This window comes from Amblyomma mixtum, chromosome 1 (assembly GCF_055824585.1).
Source record: "Amblyomma mixtum isolate Tamu chromosome 1, ASM5582458v1, whole genome shotgun sequence".
NCBI lineage: Eukaryota > Metazoa > Arthropoda > Arachnida > Ixodida > Ixodidae > Amblyomma > Amblyomma mixtum.
In genome coordinates, this window is record NC_143012.1 from 15618056 (window position 1) to 15635254 (window position 17199).

Genomic DNA, 17199 nt, shown 5'->3' on the forward strand with positions numbered 1-17199 from the left:
CACTGAACAAAATGTGTTTAAAGGTGAGCTCTTCTTGCCTGATACCAGGCGCTCTTTTTGAACATCTGTTGCATAGCGCCCGCATGCTCACTCTGTTCACGACAGAGAAACGCCTGCTGCCGGAGACAATAGTTGAATATAGACTTTAAGCGTTTGTTTGTGAAAACCTGGTCCATGCGTTGAGAAAGAAATGATTATTTTCCCACCTGAAGGTTTGAAGCGTATTCCTTACGGACTGAACAGTGATAATCCTGGTTTATACATTGTTTTCAATTTGCCCGCAGGACATCGTCTTTACCGGCCGAATTCAGACGGGCATGGAATCCACTCCCCTCCTGGTGTCCGCCCAGCTGCAGCCTGGTGACGCCATGAACCGAATCTACTTCAACCTTGCCGAGAAGCTCGACGACATTACCGCTACCAACAGGTCGCTCCACATTCACATCCACCACGAAGGTAAATGCACTGGCGTTGCAGCCGTCGTTCTTAAGCTGCGTGCGCGCGCGATCAAGACATTACTTTGTCATCGCAATGGCAGTGCCACTCTAAAGCTGGAGTTTCTGAAATAATAATTTTCATTATTCTGCGTTGTACAACTGAATTTCTTTGTTTTATTGCATTTAATTTCAAGAATCCGGATTTCTGAAAGTGAACGGCATCGAAGTCATTGGCAAGGGGTGAACATTAAGTGTTGGTAAAGGCCTTCTCTTTCGCACAACTTGCTAAGCGCAACTCTGACCTGTTTAGGTGTTTCCGTACGGTGACACACTTTTTGTACCCCTCAGCGGCGTGGTCTCTGAACCCTCAGCACTGTATCCTCAGCGGTGGGGTTTCTGGATAAAAGAGTCAAGACATAACATTTTCGGTCATGTTGCCTTGGCTCAGATCGCAACCTGTTCGACGCAAGCATGACTATGTACCACACCATGACTCCCGCACGACCCATCTTTGCTGGTTACTACTGGTCCTGGACTACCCCGAGGTTGGGACCGAAGCGAGGACACGTCACATTCTTCATTGGCCGCAACGGAGTCGCACAACTCGAAGTAAGTACTTATTGGTAAACTAAAATTATAATCTCATGATTGTCTCGGTGTCGAGCTAGTTTCCTCAGCGGGATTAACATTCTCAGCTGGGCCAACCACGGAACAAGAAAACGCTGACTTGGACGGAGCCTTTGGCTTACAAAGAAAAGGCGTTTATAAAAACTCTCGTCAGAAATACATTCGTTTGTGTTTCCTAACATGGACAGCCCTCTTTGTGTAAACAATTTGTCTCGGATTCAAAGTTGTCATTACTCTGCCATTTGTTTGTTTGTCCTGTGGTTGATCCAGCTGTAAATTTCACTTATAGTCCCAACTGTAATGGGGTGGGATTTAGAGCTTCTTACCTGTGTGAATAACTTCAAATTTGTTTTCCATTGCGGCTTCTCGACACAGTACGACTCCTTCCTGGGCAAGTGGACCGCCTCCGGTCAGTCTCAGCGGGCCGCCAACGGTGATGAAACGGTTGACGTTATGGTGCAAGGCGAGAGGGACCAGTTCCGCGGACGCATCATCTACAATCTCAGGAAATACCGCTTCGAGGGCCTCACGTTCGACAGCGAAGGTAGTCATGGCGACGTATCTCAATGTCAAATTCAGCGGCAGGTGTAGTGCCTGCGCACTGTGTAGCAGGTCAGGCGCCGTTCGGGTGGAACTACCTATTTGTGTATAAATTGGACACTGAAGACAAATTTGAAGTTGGCCTACGCTGATGCTCTATACTTTTTAATCACAACAAGGCTACCTTCACAAAAAATGGAGCCCTTATAAGACATAGAAAAAACAAAATGGGAACTGAAGGACCGGCCTAGCCACGGCCAGCCGAACCCTTCCGCAAGTGCACTGCAATGGTGACATCGGCAGTGGAACTTTTGGGTAGATTTCGCTATGCTACAACTACAGCATATTTGGTAGCAATAAGATTAGATAACAAAGGAGGAGCGCATTAATTTAAAAGAGAAAGACATACTATTGGCGTCATCGTCATGAGTTTATCCGGATTTTTAACTAATTAACGCTGCTTTTGCTGCCAAGTAAACATTAGCAAGAGTGACGAAAGTCCTGTTTTTTTTTTGGACTGTTTTAACGAAGAAAGCTTGCAGAAGTGTTCACTTAAGTCCCTTGAAAGGAAAGCACGGAAATAGCGGTTACGGAAAGCAGTTGACGTGAGACCCCGATACATTCGAAAAGGAACTTGTGCTTCTCTGTATAAAGAGAGAGAGAGAGAATGGTGAACGGAAAGGCAGAAAAGGTTAACGAGGTGACACCCAGTATGCTACCCTACGTGCTGCTCTGTAGAAAAGACACGTGGTGCATAAGATCTAAGGAGGGGCTACCAAGAGAAGAAAAATGGGGTCAAAGGTGATGTAGATCAAGGGGGTTGACGAAATGGAACGATGTTTTGGAGAATAGTGAGGCTGCTCTAGACTTTTTGGCGACCAGTGGGGGAATAGACTGAGCGTCATGATGATGTTTGGTAAAAAGCGACGGACTAAACTGGACTACGAGTTTTTTATTATTCTGGATGTTTGCCGTTAGGCTTAATGAGAAATGGAAAGTTAGCAGAAGGAGTGTAAACAACTCGCTTAAAAAGAGGCAGAAGTTCTCGACACAGCGATTATCATGTGTCCACTTAAAATATTCAGAGAGAGCCGTGACGTCACTCTATTTTCTGCCTCTTTTTCTCTTCCTTCTTTGTTGATCTTTAGCTTTTTCACTTCTCTCTTCGCTTGGCTTGGCGTCTGTCTTCATCTTCGCTGTTTCTTTCCTTCTTCTCTTTTCTTACTTTTTTTTGTACTTTCTTTCTTGTCTTGGCTCTTGGGTTGCCTCGGCTTGCGGATTTATGCAACTACTACAATGGGCTTCAGTTACATGGACACTCGGAGTGGGGTCCCACTTACGGTTCTTGCCGCAAAAACAGCTGCAGGGGGCAAGTTTCGTAGGCGTAGCTGTGGTATGCTATCGATGCACGCCGAAAGCATTCCTTGAGTGCTATGCGCTCCAACTGTGGGCGTTGAAAGCGTTGTCCAAGAGACGTTTAACTCGTCTTGGACATGGCCATGTGCCCATTATCACCAGCCATTCGTCACCGTCTCCGTCACCGCTCTCCATTTTGCTGTTCTCCCGCAGGCAAAGTGTCCAGGAGCTTGGAACTGTCCGCTTCCAACAGCACCCGCAATGCGGCGCTTAAGGTCGAAGTGAGCCACTACGAGGGCAACAACAAGATCACCGACTTCAGCTACGGCTTCGAGAAACGCGGCGACAGGGCCTACCGAACCAAGATCTACTTCCCTCCGGAGAAGATCAGGGCCATCCAGGTACTACAGTGTGGCCCGAACTCTACCACAGACAGCAGATCATTGCTGCACGCGAAAACGGCTTGCAGTTTTTTTAGAGGTTCAGAAAGTGTGCTCGTTACAAATAGGTTTCAGGCGATGGTTGTAATTGTGTTAATACACCCTGTTTATGGCTAAGTTAATCGTTGTTTTAAAAGCTCGCCTAGGGACCAGCTTGCGACATCATGCAGTTGTACAGTCTAATGCAATTTGAAGGCGATTACTTCAAGCTTAACCTGCTCAGATTAATCGACTCTAACACAGCTTCTATTCATAATATTGGTGCCACAAGTAAATGAGCTTAGCTAGCCGAAGGATTCCTTTTCCTACACCGTCATATTTCTTGCAGACTAAGTGACTGTCACGCAAGGAAAATTTTCTTGTTTCGTTTCGGCCGGAACGAATGTGACAACATTGAAATCCCGCTAGACTGTATATAACGCCACATCCGTTTCTGTCCATGCAATAGTTAATTTTGCTATCTTCTTCACAAATATTTCTTCCTAGACATTGATGTAGTTTTTACGAGCTTCTATTTAACCGACAGTGCACCCAGCAGAACCATCTTCCAAACCAATACGGCATCCAGTCTCCGGGGATAATGCCATATAGAAATGGACAATGCCATAAAGAAAAAAATAGTTTAACGCAACAATGCTGCTATTTATTCTATTGCATTGTAACTCTCTACCCCTTTCTCATTCTCAGGCGATGCTGGACCAGAACATTGAGAAGCTCGCCGAAATCGACCTCGGCGCCCTCCTCATAGACATTCAGAACATGTTTTTCGATTCTTGGGCCTTCATGGACAAGAACTTCGCCAGTCCCTTCCTTAACATGCTGCTGGACGAATTCGGCGAGATCATGGGCGAGGCAGTGATCGCCCTCAGCGACATCCTCTACGAGAGTCCGTAAGTGCTATTCTTGGAACAAAAAATTCGATGTGCTCTGTACATACCGGCAAAAGTTTATTCTGGACTACTGCCCTGGTGAGGGCAGAACTGGAAAATCATGGGGCTGCATAATGCAAACGCTTTGTCAAGATACGAAAGACGCGGTAGCTGCCTCGTTCTGGGTGGATACATGAACGGCGCCATGAGGGAAGGGACAACGGAGAGATTGAAAGGAGGCAGAGAGAGTTCTGCGCAGCAGTTGAAGCCTGCGGAATAATTCACACCATGTGGGTGTTCTCTAAGCGGGACTGACATGAAAAGCGCTCAAACGCTGCAAAATTTCCCGAAAAAGATGCGAAGCTTCAGAAGAGGAAGAACGGAGCGCGAGTTTTAAAAAACAAATTGAGACTGTCTGGCTTCTGGACTCATTGCTTAGAATGCCTTCCCCATGGGTGCAGTTGGAGGGAAAAAGTTTATTGTATGAAAGTTACTGATGAGTCTTCGCCCGCAAGAACTCCGCATTCAAGCAGACCTCTAGCCGTTCCTTCCGCTGAATGAACTGAGGTAGAACAGTGTTGAATCGGCGTTTATCTACCTGCGTACCTTGAGAAGAGCACAATCGTCTGTTCTACCCATTGTTCGTGCTTACCAACTTCAGTTCTTTCGTTCAATTGAGCCTAAACAACATCAACTCGGGTTTATTGCCTAGCAAGCCCAGCCAGCTCGTTGCGAACGGTTCTTAGTACCCAGGCCTGTCAGTTGTTAGAACTGGCCCAGGAAGTAACTACCTTCTTCCATCCTTCCTTTGCGCCAGGTTCGGAGAGCTGCTGGCCCACTGGCAAAGGCGCTTTGACGAAGTCATGAGGGAACTGGCCGAAGCCATCAAGAACCTGATCGACGCGTTCGCACAGTCGGCGCAGTCCGTCGCGTCCTTTGGCGGCGGACACAGGAGACGCCGCCGAGATGTTTCTGAGAACTGGAACGAGCTGGGACGGTACTTGTCCAACATGTTCGAGGAGATGTGGAACGCACCGCTTGTGAAGCAGGTCGTCAGGAAGATGGACGAAGCGGCCGACTACGTGACGGATAAGTTCCGCGAGATGATGTACCGCATGCGGAGGTCAATCAGCGACGGCGTCGACGCCATCATGGAGAACCCAGACTACAAGGCACTGGAATCGACAATCGCCGAGCTTTACGAACCGGTGAGCTGAGCAAACTTCCGTGGTGTGATGTTTGCAAAGCAAATTGAATGTTTTGAGCTGCAATCAACGAATTTAAGTGATGGTCTTGAACAGGGCATTTAATTCCGGCATAGATTTCAGGTCGGCAATTTTTTAGATGTTGCATATCGAGGGGCAGGGACACGAGAGAAAACATTGAGCTACGTTGATTGATTATAACATGTATTTTATTGTACCTTTATTTTGATTTATCGCACGTAACACATCCTTTATCTGATTTTCACCTTTGCTAACTCGACTTGCTGCTGCCTGTTCGAGGCAAACCGTCAATGATGAGAAAAAGGATCCGGTGACTTGCTCGTGGGAGACTCCTTTGTTGACTCACAAACATCGAGTTTTTTCCCCCTCGAAATAACGTTTTTTCTCCAAATCTCACTCTTAAAACCTCAGAATTGCTTACAGTGTCACTGCGAGTCTTTAATTCAGTGCCGGCTGAACTAACTGAGCGAGTGTAGCCCATCTTTTGTTTGGGCCTGCACCAAACTCTGGCCGATATCCCGCCTTGGGTATGTGCCATTTCAACTGAGGCAATAACAACTGCTTCTCCCAGCTCTTGCTCCGTAATTCTGAAGGCGTCAGCAAGCCGCGACTATAGTTTTCTCTCTTCCTGTCCCAACCTGCGCACAAGCAGGGCAAGTACGAAGGCAACTACGACTTCTGGAACAACCTCAAGGCGAGCCTTCAGAGCAGCTACAAGACTAGCGAAATGGCCGTGGTGCGCGAGGCGGACCGCAAGAATGGCAAGTACATCCTGGACTTGAACCTCCCGGCCGACCTGGACTCGATCCGGCAGAACTGGCACGAGTGGCTAGCCGAGGATGACGACGACGGCAGGCCCAAGGAGGGCATGGACCTCGATCCCGACATGTTCGGCTATCTCAGCTCCATGTTCCAGCGAAAGTGGATGCCGCCCTTCGACGGTGAGTAGCACACGGAGAGCATTGAAAATGAGGAACAGATGGCAATGTGTATTTGAAATATCCCGTGGTTGTTTCAATGGCGTCCTAATCGAAAAAAAGAGGAAGAAATGGGCTTGGGCACGGCATGAATTTCGAAGGCAAGATAACCGATGATCCCTAAGGGTAACGGAATGGATTCCATGAGAATTCAAACGTAGCAGGGGGCGGCAGAAAGTTAGATGGGCGGATGAGATTAAGATGTTTGAGGGGATACGCTGGCCGCAACTGACCAATGACAGGGTTAATTGGAGAGACAGGGGAGTGGCCTTTGCCCTGAAGTGGGTTTAGTCAGGTTTCAGAAGAGATGAGGTTTGGGCATGTTGGTAAGACATGCTTAAGGAAAAAAAAATAGCGCACACAAGAAGACGGGACAAGCGAGGAGACACAGACAAGCGCTAACTTTCAACAGGCGGTTTATTGCAAAATCTGGAGCATATATACACATGTCCAGAAAGGCAACAAAGAACAGGAACGAAGATAACATCAACAAGACACACACCCCCTCGGCAGCCATCTGCTTATCGTGCCAGATATGCAAGCTCTTTTTCTGACAAATTAACGGAAGGTTCACTGACACAATCCGGTCCAGAAGGCACGATGTTCGACGCTTCAACAATCTCCCTGGTAAGTTGGTCCCGGTGATGGTAGAAGATTACAGTATCTTCAAAAATTGGACGGCAAGGAGGGTCACAGTCACATGTCTTGCAATGCAAGGCCAGATGCCCGTCAACACCACCTCTGACTTTCTTCGCATGCTCTTTTAGGCGTACGTTGAGGCATCTGCCCGTTTGCCCGATGTAGTATCTACCGCATGACAATCTGCATATCTGGCACGATAAGCAGATGGCTGCCGAGGGGGTGTGTGTCTTGTTGATGTTATCTTCGTTCCTGTTCTTTGTTGCCTTTCTGGACATGTGTATATATGCTCCCGATTTCGCAATAAACCGTCTGTTGAAAGTTAGCGCTTGTCTGTGTCTCCTCGCTTGTCCCGTCTTCTCGTGTGCGCTATTTTTTTCCCCTTAAATTAGTCAGGTTGATGACGATTGCGCTTTCGTGCTGACATTCTGTGTAAATTTTGATATATCTGCTGAGGAGTTGATTACGTGCAGAATATCTGTTTTACTTCTTGTATCCATTTTAGACTTTTTTCTTCTAGAGTATTGTGTAGATCATATATTCAAAAGCCCTGGGACTTCAAAGATTTTGTTAAGTTGCTTTTTCGTGAGTTGGTTTGGCAATCTTTGCCTGTGAAGCAATTTCTCGAGTAGTAAATTCTCTTGTGTTCCCTGCTTTCCTTATTCCAGGCCAGGCCATGATCATCGGACACCAACACTTTATCACCTTCGACGGCACAATGTACTCGGCCACCGGCGACTGCACCTACCTGCTGGCCAGGGACTTCGTCGACGGAAACTTCACCGTCCTGCTCAAGTACTATCCGGAGAATTCCCGTGTCCCAGGCCGAGTAGCCAAGTCCATGATCATCCAGCTCGGACAGAGCTACATTGAGATCTTCCCTGACGATGGCTCTGTGAGTTCCGCGCCGCTATTATCGCAGAAAGAAAAATGCATTTCATACATTGCCTCTCAATTTGACTCAACTCGTTACTGCTAAGGTATCGGTATATTGAATCGGTATATTAAGGTATATTGAAAGCGCTAGTGTGCACATGTGGCCTTAGGCATGTCGGCTGTTGTGTAATGCCTTCGGGGAGTGTTTTCGATGAAAGGAAGATGGAAAATTAAATCCTGATAGAGCGCTTAATCTGTTTGCATGTTTTTGAGCGTTTCCTCAGTGATGCGTCTGCCTCTGGGATACGAGGTCATTACCGCTTTCGAAGTTGAGAAAACGGTCATAGGAAGGACATGCAATGCAAAGCACAGGTAACCAACGGGCCTACAAGGTAACTAAGCGGAGTAAACAAACAACAACATTAAAATAGCAGGTGGCTGTACAGTGCCAGGTGTACAGATGGGATAAGGAAGTTTGAGGGGATAAGGTGCCAGCGGCTGGCATAGGGCAGGGCTAATTTGGGGTCAATGAACGCTGATGTGTGGACGTAGCTGATTTGCTCCTGCTTAAGATAAGCCGAAACCATACCCTGCTTGCATTAAAATCCAGAACGCAGTCCACTTGCTGGAGCCTTTATGCTCCAGTTTCTCTTGTTCTTTTCCTTTTCGGTTAAAGACGCCTTTCCTACTCGTTCAGGTGTTCTTGAACGGCCAGGCCGTGGATCTTCCGCTGATCCTGGAAGGAGGCGAGGTCATTGCTCGCCGCGTCGATGACGTCATCACCGTGGAGGACGAGAAGGCGCTGCGCGTCTCGTGCCACCTGTACTACGACGTGTGCACCGTCAAGATCAACGGCTGGTACTTCGGCAACACCGCCGGACTGCTGGGCACCTACAACAACGAGCCAGGGGACGACCTCATGAAGCCCAGGGGACAGGCAAGCTGACGCACCTCCCTTCACTCGCTTACATGCATTCATTCATTGCGCTAGCTTATTCGATTGCGACACTTATTACTAACTTGCTCACTACATCAATATGAAGAAATTTCTAATGACAACCTGAATATTATAGCAGAAAATGGGAAAAAAGGGATAGGCTGCCGCTGGGCCACCACTGACTGCCATAAAAGGGAGAGGAAAGAGAACGGAGATAAAAGAGGTAGCAAGAAAGAAGGCAATAAGACACTAGGCGAGGATGCCCACGACAGCAAAAACAGAAAAACAAGGCGCACAAAACAAAAAAAATGTAGGAATAATATGCTATGTGAAGGCACTCAGGATGCGAATACTCACAAATCAGGGTGCAAGAAAAAAATGAAAGACCCCGAAATGTACAAGAGAGGCGTAACTGTAACGCTAGATTATGGTGTATACTCTAAAAGATTGAAATCCACAGGACAGATTCGCTGGGCAAAGGGTTCCTTCATAACGGCTCAATTTATCTATGAAGTTGTCTGTGTTTTCTTCTAACTTAATCGCGTATTTAGTGATGCGTTTACTTAAAATATTTTATTTACCTTGACAGAAATGCCGTTGAGAACGCTCAAACAATTTTTTGAGGTCATGGTAGGGACTTGTATACGTTGATGAGCCCAGAGGACAGGACTTCTCAGCAAGACTACCTCATTTCGTTAACAATTGATCGTTTGATAGATTATTAACAAAGTAATCAACTCGTTACTGCCCCATCGTTAATTTATCTAAAATTTTGTTGTTTAATTGCTAATTCCGAAAAAAATTATTTTCTTCAAACGGCGATAAAGCCTTCTTGATCAACAATCTTTTAGCAAGGTACTTATCCTACGCACAGTCCGTAGTTGCTTTTGAAACGCAGTTGTCCTGGTGTTGGAAACTCGCTGACTAAGCTTTTGTTCTTGCCTTGCAGGTTACCAGCAATGTGGCTCAGTTCATGAAGAAATGGGAGACGACTCGTGGCTGCAAGGCCCCGGTTAAAGTGCATAGCGAACAGGCTGCCGTCGACAGCGAAGGCTACAAGATGTGCGAGACCTACTTCAAGGATGACGACTCTCCGCTCGCCGAAGGATTCTGGCAGGTGCGTCTGCACACTTTCTTTTGAACTGGACGCACATTCGCTTATCCTGTGTCAAGAAGGAATGTGTGTCATAGCACGGCGTGTAATGATAATAAAACAAAGGGCTAACCGATGAGAATGAGCCCTGTCTTGTAGTATTAGGTCATCTGTGACCAAAACGAGCAACGGAATTTTGTGTTAGAAGTCTGCATTCATCCAGCCCGAGAATACACGCAAATCAAAACTTCTGGTCATCTTCACCGCCTGTCAGAATTGATCTAATGCTTAAAATGAATGAACTCTCCCGGTTCACTTCACCCTAGAAGTGTGGCCACAGCAGAATTTATTTGTGATGGCTGCTATAGTTGCATATTAAGAGCACATTGGCAAATTTCTTTTAACATTAATTACACAAGACAGCATGCACCTATCATGTTCTTTTTTTGTGTGCGCTTTAATGCTGTGACGATGCACTGTACTCCTTCCCGTTGAAGGAGACCGACCAGGAGCGTACCTTCAGCAAAATTTTGAGGATAGTCTACTGGGGGCCAAGAAAAATTATTTTGAAAGTTGACTTGCTTGTCCCTAAATGTTTTCGTCGTCGGATGTGTGTAAAGTTCGTACTCTGAGACTCTGAGGCCATGATAATAGGCGCAAGGCAGCAACGTGGTCGTGAGTCCTGAGCGCTTCCGGGGTATCGATGGTTCGAAGGTGATGCCATAGACTTCACTTTGCGCTCTTTCGATCTGCGGGAGCTATTTTCTACTAAAGGGAAGTACGTGGCATGTCTTTATCGTCATCCGCCGCGGTGACTTCGTGACTATGCCGTGAAGATGAAAAGTACAATTTCCGGGTTCGATAAGACGATGTGCAAGGGTGCCCTTGCACTGAGCTCCTTGTGCATGTTAACGATTTTGAAATGGTCATAATTAAACTCAACTGTTCCAACACGACGTGACTCACATCTTATGAGTTGCTTTTTGTCGCGCAAAAGTTCATTCACCAGGTGGCTTAGCCGTGCTGCATTCGCCGTTCATATCGCAGGAGCAACCAGAGCCGTACTTCGACCTCTGTCTACGTCACATGGCAACACCCGGCATTGAACCACGCCAGGCCATCTGCAACGTCTCCATGGCTTACCTGATGCAGCTGAAGAAGTACTCCATCACTGCAAAGCTCCCATCTGAATGCTGTGAGTGCCTGACGCTGCTCGTATTAAAGTGCTGCCGCGTAAACTAACGCAGTTCTACGTACTGCAATCCGTCGCCACGACAAATCTGGTATTGATTCCCTTCTTCTAGAGTCGTTAGTGGCAATGCTTTTAGAATAAATCACGGCTCATTTTTTATCCACTTTTATCCAGCATCTAGCCAGGCAGGGGGTCGATACTGCGTAGCATATACCCCCGCACCATAGCAAACTGCTCTCTGAACGGGGACTTCGGTGAACGTGGTGGCTCTGCATGGCGATCTTAGCTAGGGCTCTTTAGCCTCTGGCTAAGCTATCGCCACAGCCGATCACGCATGATGATGATGATGATGATGATGTACTCAGGCTTAATGGCACCCACGGCGGGGGATTGGCCAGGGTGCATTGTGTTAAACTGCAACACACTTTCGCGCTGTGCATTGCACACAGTCGTCTTCATCAACTAGTACTGCTATCGGAATAATGGCGTCGCCAGACGGCCCGACCTCCCAGCAAAACAAAGCCATGTGCCAACCAGGCTAAGCACATGCTTTCTCAAGTCTATTCACTTTAACTACGTTAAAACCCTACTACTTTTTTTACTCGTGATCTTGTGTTGGCGCTGTTCGCCAAAAATATGCTGCTGATGACAGATGGGGTGCGGCTACAGCACCGATGGTCTTAAACTGAAGGAGAGGACAGCGCAGAGTCGATTCTCATAGCGTCTGTGGCGCACCAATATGCAGTAACATTTACTCTAATCTGAAAAGGCTTCCCAGGGCGCTGCCCATAATTACTGGCTACGTGCTAGAGGAATTACACTTACCGTTTCCGACTATGAGTGAGTAAAAAACATTTATTGTCCAACAGAATGAGACTACCTCACCCAGACCTCCCCTGTCCCATACCCTCAGTTGAGGGAGGAGGATCAGGAGAGATCCGGCCGCATAGGGTAGTCGCGTCAGATGCTGGCCGGCATCTCTTGTATCCCGGCGGCCTCTTCAGCCAGTCGGACGGCGGTGAGCTGGAGCTCAGGGTCCGAGCTCCGGAGCAAGGTCTCCCAGGCGTCTCTACTATTAATGTGCTTCGCCCTGCCTGGGGATTGGCTACACTCACATATTATGTGGTCGAGGGACCCTCTCGCTCCCTCCCGCCTAGCATAACACTCAACAATCAACAGGCGGTGGCGTGGAGGCGTCTACAAACAGATGTCTACCCACACCCAATTCTATGCAAACATATAATTCCGACTATGAAAAATAAATGCTCATGAAGTTGTTTTGTGTCACAAGATTATAACCCTTCCTGGCTCCATATCTCGGCAGACACGTGCGCTGTGCCCGGAGGCGCGACTCTCATGCCTGGCGAATTCGGTGACGTGATGCCCTCGGAACCTAGCCGCAGCAGCATGGACATTGTGCTGGTCGTCGAGGAGGATGCCTGCCACGCGGACGTGGTTCGCGAGCTGGACAGCACCATGAGACTCGTCGACAAGGAGCTGGTCAGCGCTGGATTCAGCAACAACCGGTGAGCTCAGAAACTGTGACTCCCACATCTTAAGCCATTTCAACTGGCTTCGTATGTGCTCTTGTAACCTTTGCACATAGGCCACACTCAACCCACACCATTGAGCTCTTCACGGTATACGCTCCTGAACATTGGCCCAGTCAACGTTCATAATTGTGCCTTCTGTTGAGGTTAAAAGAAATTGTAATGCAACCACAGAAAAGCTCTGCAGAGACTTAAGGTCGCTTGCGTGTGAAAATATGAAAGAATTAAAGTACTGAGTCATGCTACATTGCACACTGGTTATGGGCCATGAACCATGGCTGTGCATTGTTCGTACAAGCTCTATACACTTTACATTGCGTAACTTGTAAAGTGCTGAGTCATGCTACGTTGCAAATGATTATGAGTCATTAGTCATGGCTATGATTACGTGCCATGACTACGCATACTTTGTAAGAACACTGTACACCGTACCTCACGTTACTTGTGCTGAATCGTGCTACCTGACGAAGGCCGGTCTCGCGGCCGAAACGTCATAAAATTGATGACTATGAGTCGTAGCTGCGATTACGAGTTATGACTTTCATAAGCATGTTACATTTCATCCTTCATGACTATGCATCTTCGCTTACATGTGTTGTGACATCGTACACCGGTTACTGCATCATCCAAATTTCGTGCCATGGACAGCGGTGGACGCCATTTGTACGAATAGGACCTGTAATGGTTTCGCATTAAAACACGTAAAAGTGCTTCAGCTTCATCACGGAGCTGCTCTAAGTGAGCTGACACGTCCGCCCTCTATTCCATGCTTTTCAGATTCGCCCTGGTTGGATTCGGCCACGGCAGCGGATACAACAGCATGCCGCACGTGCGCACTGCTCGCGGCAACATCTTCTTCGAGTCGCACAGTCTGCCGCTGGCAACTCAGAAGATGCGTCTCGACACTCCGACAAACCCCGAGGGCCGCGAAGTGAAGAAGGACGTATTCGACGCCATCCGCTACGCATCGGTGCTGCCTTTCCGCCCATATGTGCACAAGGCCATCATTGTTGTTGCCTGCGCCGACTGCAAGGAAGAAGAGAGTGAGGTGAGGGGTCGATCATCGTTCCTTCTGCAACCGTTCACTAATGCACGGCAGCTCCTCACACGGAGGCGTGCATTTCCTGAAGATAGATTTTGTGGACATCCAGCAATGGCGCCGCTCAGCTGTATGGCTTGATGAAGTTGCTAAGAGTTGGACATGGCCATCTTCCCAAATCTTTAGCTTCGAATTTCAGTGATGGCGTAGGCTGATGATATAAACGCGAACTCATTCTTGTAGTTGCCTCGGTGAAGCAGACCAGAGGTCGTATTCTGTAACGATCTATTATCCATTTCGGATGCATTTGATCCCCTGAAATTGGTCATTGCTGTTCAGTGACGCAGGCGCGGCAGTCAAGTCATTGGCTCATTGGTGACCGGGCCTCCCCAATGATGAGCCGGTGCGCGCAGCGAGTGGCTGAGGCTATCGTAGACGGGGGCATCCGTTACCTTGTGATTTCCGTGACTGGCCGCTTGCTGCTTTAGTCTGATGCTGCCGCCACGCTCACGTCACCCCAAATGAAATGAAAAATTAGTAATGGATGGTTATAGAATACGGTCCCAGCTCTTTCAGAGTCTCTTTCAGGCGCAACTTGCACGATACCCTTGATGCACGCGCACATTTTAGCCCTCTCAGTGTTAAATCAGGATATGACAGGTTTGTCTCAGTACTCAACCATGACCAACTGTTCGCACTTCTTTGCGTTGCCAACCAACCCTTGTGAGTACCAAATAAGCACTGGAAAGGAAGTTGTGATATTAAGGGCCATGCTTTGTCTTGCAGCTGTCGTACTCGGACATCCAGACCCAGCTTCTCGACCAGGGAATCACTCTTCACTTTGTGTCTGACAAGCGCATTGAAGTCCGCAAGAGCATCATCAAGGGCAAGGGCATCTACGGTAAGATGAATTGGAGGGCACGGTTCACCTTTGTGTCAGCGCAGAAATAACTGCTGCCACTATAGTTGTTCGGAACGAGAGAAATAAAACACACTGTAATTCGATAGCTATGTATTTTCTCTATTGTTTAGTTGCTAGGACAGGAACTTCGCCTTTGCGTACCTAAAACGAATTATTTGAACGTTGGACGTTAACAATGGCTCTTAACACGGTACAACATGAACTGAAGCAATGAATTCAGCCTGCGACTAAAGGTCTTTTGTCGATTACCCTTTTTCGGGAGAATATGACAGATTGTTCCTAAGGGTAGCGGCGTGTACACCAAGGGGAGGTAGATGTAGCAGGTAGTGGCAGAGTCAGGTGGGTGGATGTGATTAGAAAGTTTGCGGGGATAGGGCTGCCGCAGATGACGCAGGAAACTATTAAAAGGAGATATTTGAGAGATGGCTTTGTTGTGCAGTGTGCGTAGTTGGGCTAATGATGATTATCTTGAATTTTCGGTGCTCAAGTCACTCACCTTACCACGACTTTACCGAGCCTTGACGGTCCTGTCATCCGCATTCTGCTCTTTGACGGAATCCTACAGGATTGGACGCCGACTCCGTGTACGGCAGCAAGGACGTGAGCCAGAAGCTGCTTCTGGGTCAGCCCGACCTTCGGCCACAGGTGGCCGTGGCCAAGGACATCTGTATCGCGCTCGCCCAGGAAGTTCACGGGAGCTTCTTCAGCTCGGCCATGCTGCGCTCGGATGCCAAGAACTGGAAGACGGTGTTCGCCCGGCGCGTTGTCAAGTCCCTCAACACTCCGCAGCAGTTGGGCGGAGCGCACGACTACTGCAAGCGCTGCGAATGCACGCACGGTCCGGATGTCCGGCCACACGTTGTGTGCCGGCCCTGCAGGCCCCTGCCGCCTAAGGTGCCGCTCGCGGTGAGTACACGCACCTGACTTTAGAAGAACGAAACGATGTACCGAGAATTTAGTTCAGAAGAACTGCGCACACACAAGACTGGACACGAAAAGGGACACACACAGGCGCAATGTACAGGCGCGGCCATAAGTAAACGGAGCACGCTATTGCGTTCGAAGTGCAATCACGCTTTATCAATTATTACAAATGAAGAACTGTTGTTTGTCTACAAGAAAGACCACTAACCTCCTCTACCAGCATGCGCGTACCACTGCTGGAAATTTCAATTAGGTGACGCGTGAAAAATATTCGAAGACAGTTGCGTGCTCCGTTTATTTTGTCCGCGCCTGTATGTGTCCCTTTTCAATCCCTGTCTTGCGTGGGTGCAATAATTTTCCGAAAAGTGCCGAGAAAGGACGCGTGCAAATTTCTTAATTTAGAGTTGATATAGGGCTATTGTGCCGAAGGCTATGGAGCGAAATAGACAACAAAGTCGGCTCTACTGGTAAGAGCACGCGACTAGCGCTTCTTTGGGGCGTAGCTTCGCAGCGCGTCCGACAGATGGCGTAGAAACGTAATCGTGGCTAAAGCCCCTCAATGAAACAGTTTATTTAGGGGCTTTAATCGTGGCCTCGGTAGAAACCTTCGCCGCTGTATTTCGTTTCGGAGCATTGTCGACAGGTGGCGCGTTCGCGCAATCGGGTCTGCGCGGAGTGTGGTAAAAGGCAGGAAGCGCGCATAAAGGCTTGTCAGCGAACGAAGGGGAACGGAGGGTTAGAGCGCGGGGAAACACTGAGTGAATGAAGTCAGCTTGGCATTATCAGCGTGTATCGAATGCATTGCAGAACGTTCGAGTCAGCACACCTACTTATCCTACTCCGTGTATAAAGCTAGCTGCCATTCGCAAAAATGAAAATTGCTAGATTTATTTCTCAGCTATCATGGCAATTTATTGTTGCCGGAGTGAGCTAGGCTCGGAGTTTTCTGGGTCAGTTGTCCTGTAGACCTGGCCCTGGAATGACGCTTCCTGATATTCCTGACTGCTGCTACGGTCAGTTGGTCTTACTAATGGCATTCCATTGGTAAGGTCGCTCTTATGTATTACCAAAGTGAGCTCAGGATTCATACGCTGTCAGAAGCTTCTTATGACTCAAAGTTCCAGTGAAGTGTTGAAGGTGGAGTGTTTAGTTATTATAGCGATTAAGAAGCAGTTGAACTGCCTTGAAGCAGCGGCTGAAGTTAATGAAGGCCCACGCTTTCCTTTGTACAATGAGAAAGGAACTTCCAGTCGAACAAAAGCCATTCTAAAGGAAACACTAGTAGGAGGTTCCAGCCTTCACGAATGGGCTGCAGAGTAGTTGGTTAAATCTGATGTCTCATGTCACCTTCATGATCTGGGCGAATTAATCATTTAGCGGTAGGAAATGATGCAACAACCGCTTCACGTATATCATTTGTGAAATGATAAGTTTAGCTTATATGGTGGTGGTATTATTAGCGTTGCGGTGACCACTCAAGTCTTTAACTTTGCGTATATACAGAATTCGTGTTTCCTTTAACCCATATCGTTTTAGCGCTCCTCTGTACATCACC

At 47.8% G+C, this 17199-nt stretch overlaps 1 protein-coding gene across 2 annotated transcripts in view; it reads left to right on the plus strand.

Annotated features, from left to right (window-relative positions):
- LOC149365553 (apolipophorins-like) overlaps positions 1 to 17199 on the plus strand; it is a 57651-nt gene that overhangs the window by 40230 nt on the left and 222 nt on the right. The window contains exons 24-38 of one of the 2 annotated variants that reach the window (XM_089544148.1): positions 285 to 456; positions 886 to 1046; positions 1440 to 1608; positions 3174 to 3361; positions 4088 to 4290; positions 5087 to 5477; positions 6148 to 6436; positions 7780 to 8006; positions 8685 to 8924; positions 9874 to 10041; positions 11065 to 11212; positions 12534 to 12735; positions 13537 to 13807; positions 14585 to 14699; positions 15286 to 15626. In XM_089544148.1, the coding sequence (XP_089400274.1) occupies positions 285 to 456; positions 886 to 1046; positions 1440 to 1608; positions 3174 to 3361; positions 4088 to 4290; positions 5087 to 5477; positions 6148 to 6436; positions 7780 to 8006; positions 8685 to 8924; positions 9874 to 10041; positions 11065 to 11212; positions 12534 to 12735; positions 13537 to 13807; positions 14585 to 14699; positions 15286 to 15626 (3285 nt within the window). Of the gene's footprint in view, positions 1 to 284; positions 457 to 885; positions 1047 to 1439; positions 1609 to 3173; positions 3362 to 4087; positions 4291 to 5086; positions 5478 to 6144; positions 6437 to 7779; positions 8007 to 8684; positions 8949 to 9873; positions 10042 to 11064; positions 11213 to 12533; positions 12736 to 13536; positions 13808 to 14584; positions 14700 to 15285; positions 15627 to 17199 lie in introns of those variants that run through there. The other variant, XM_089544138.1, reaches the window with a different exon arrangement.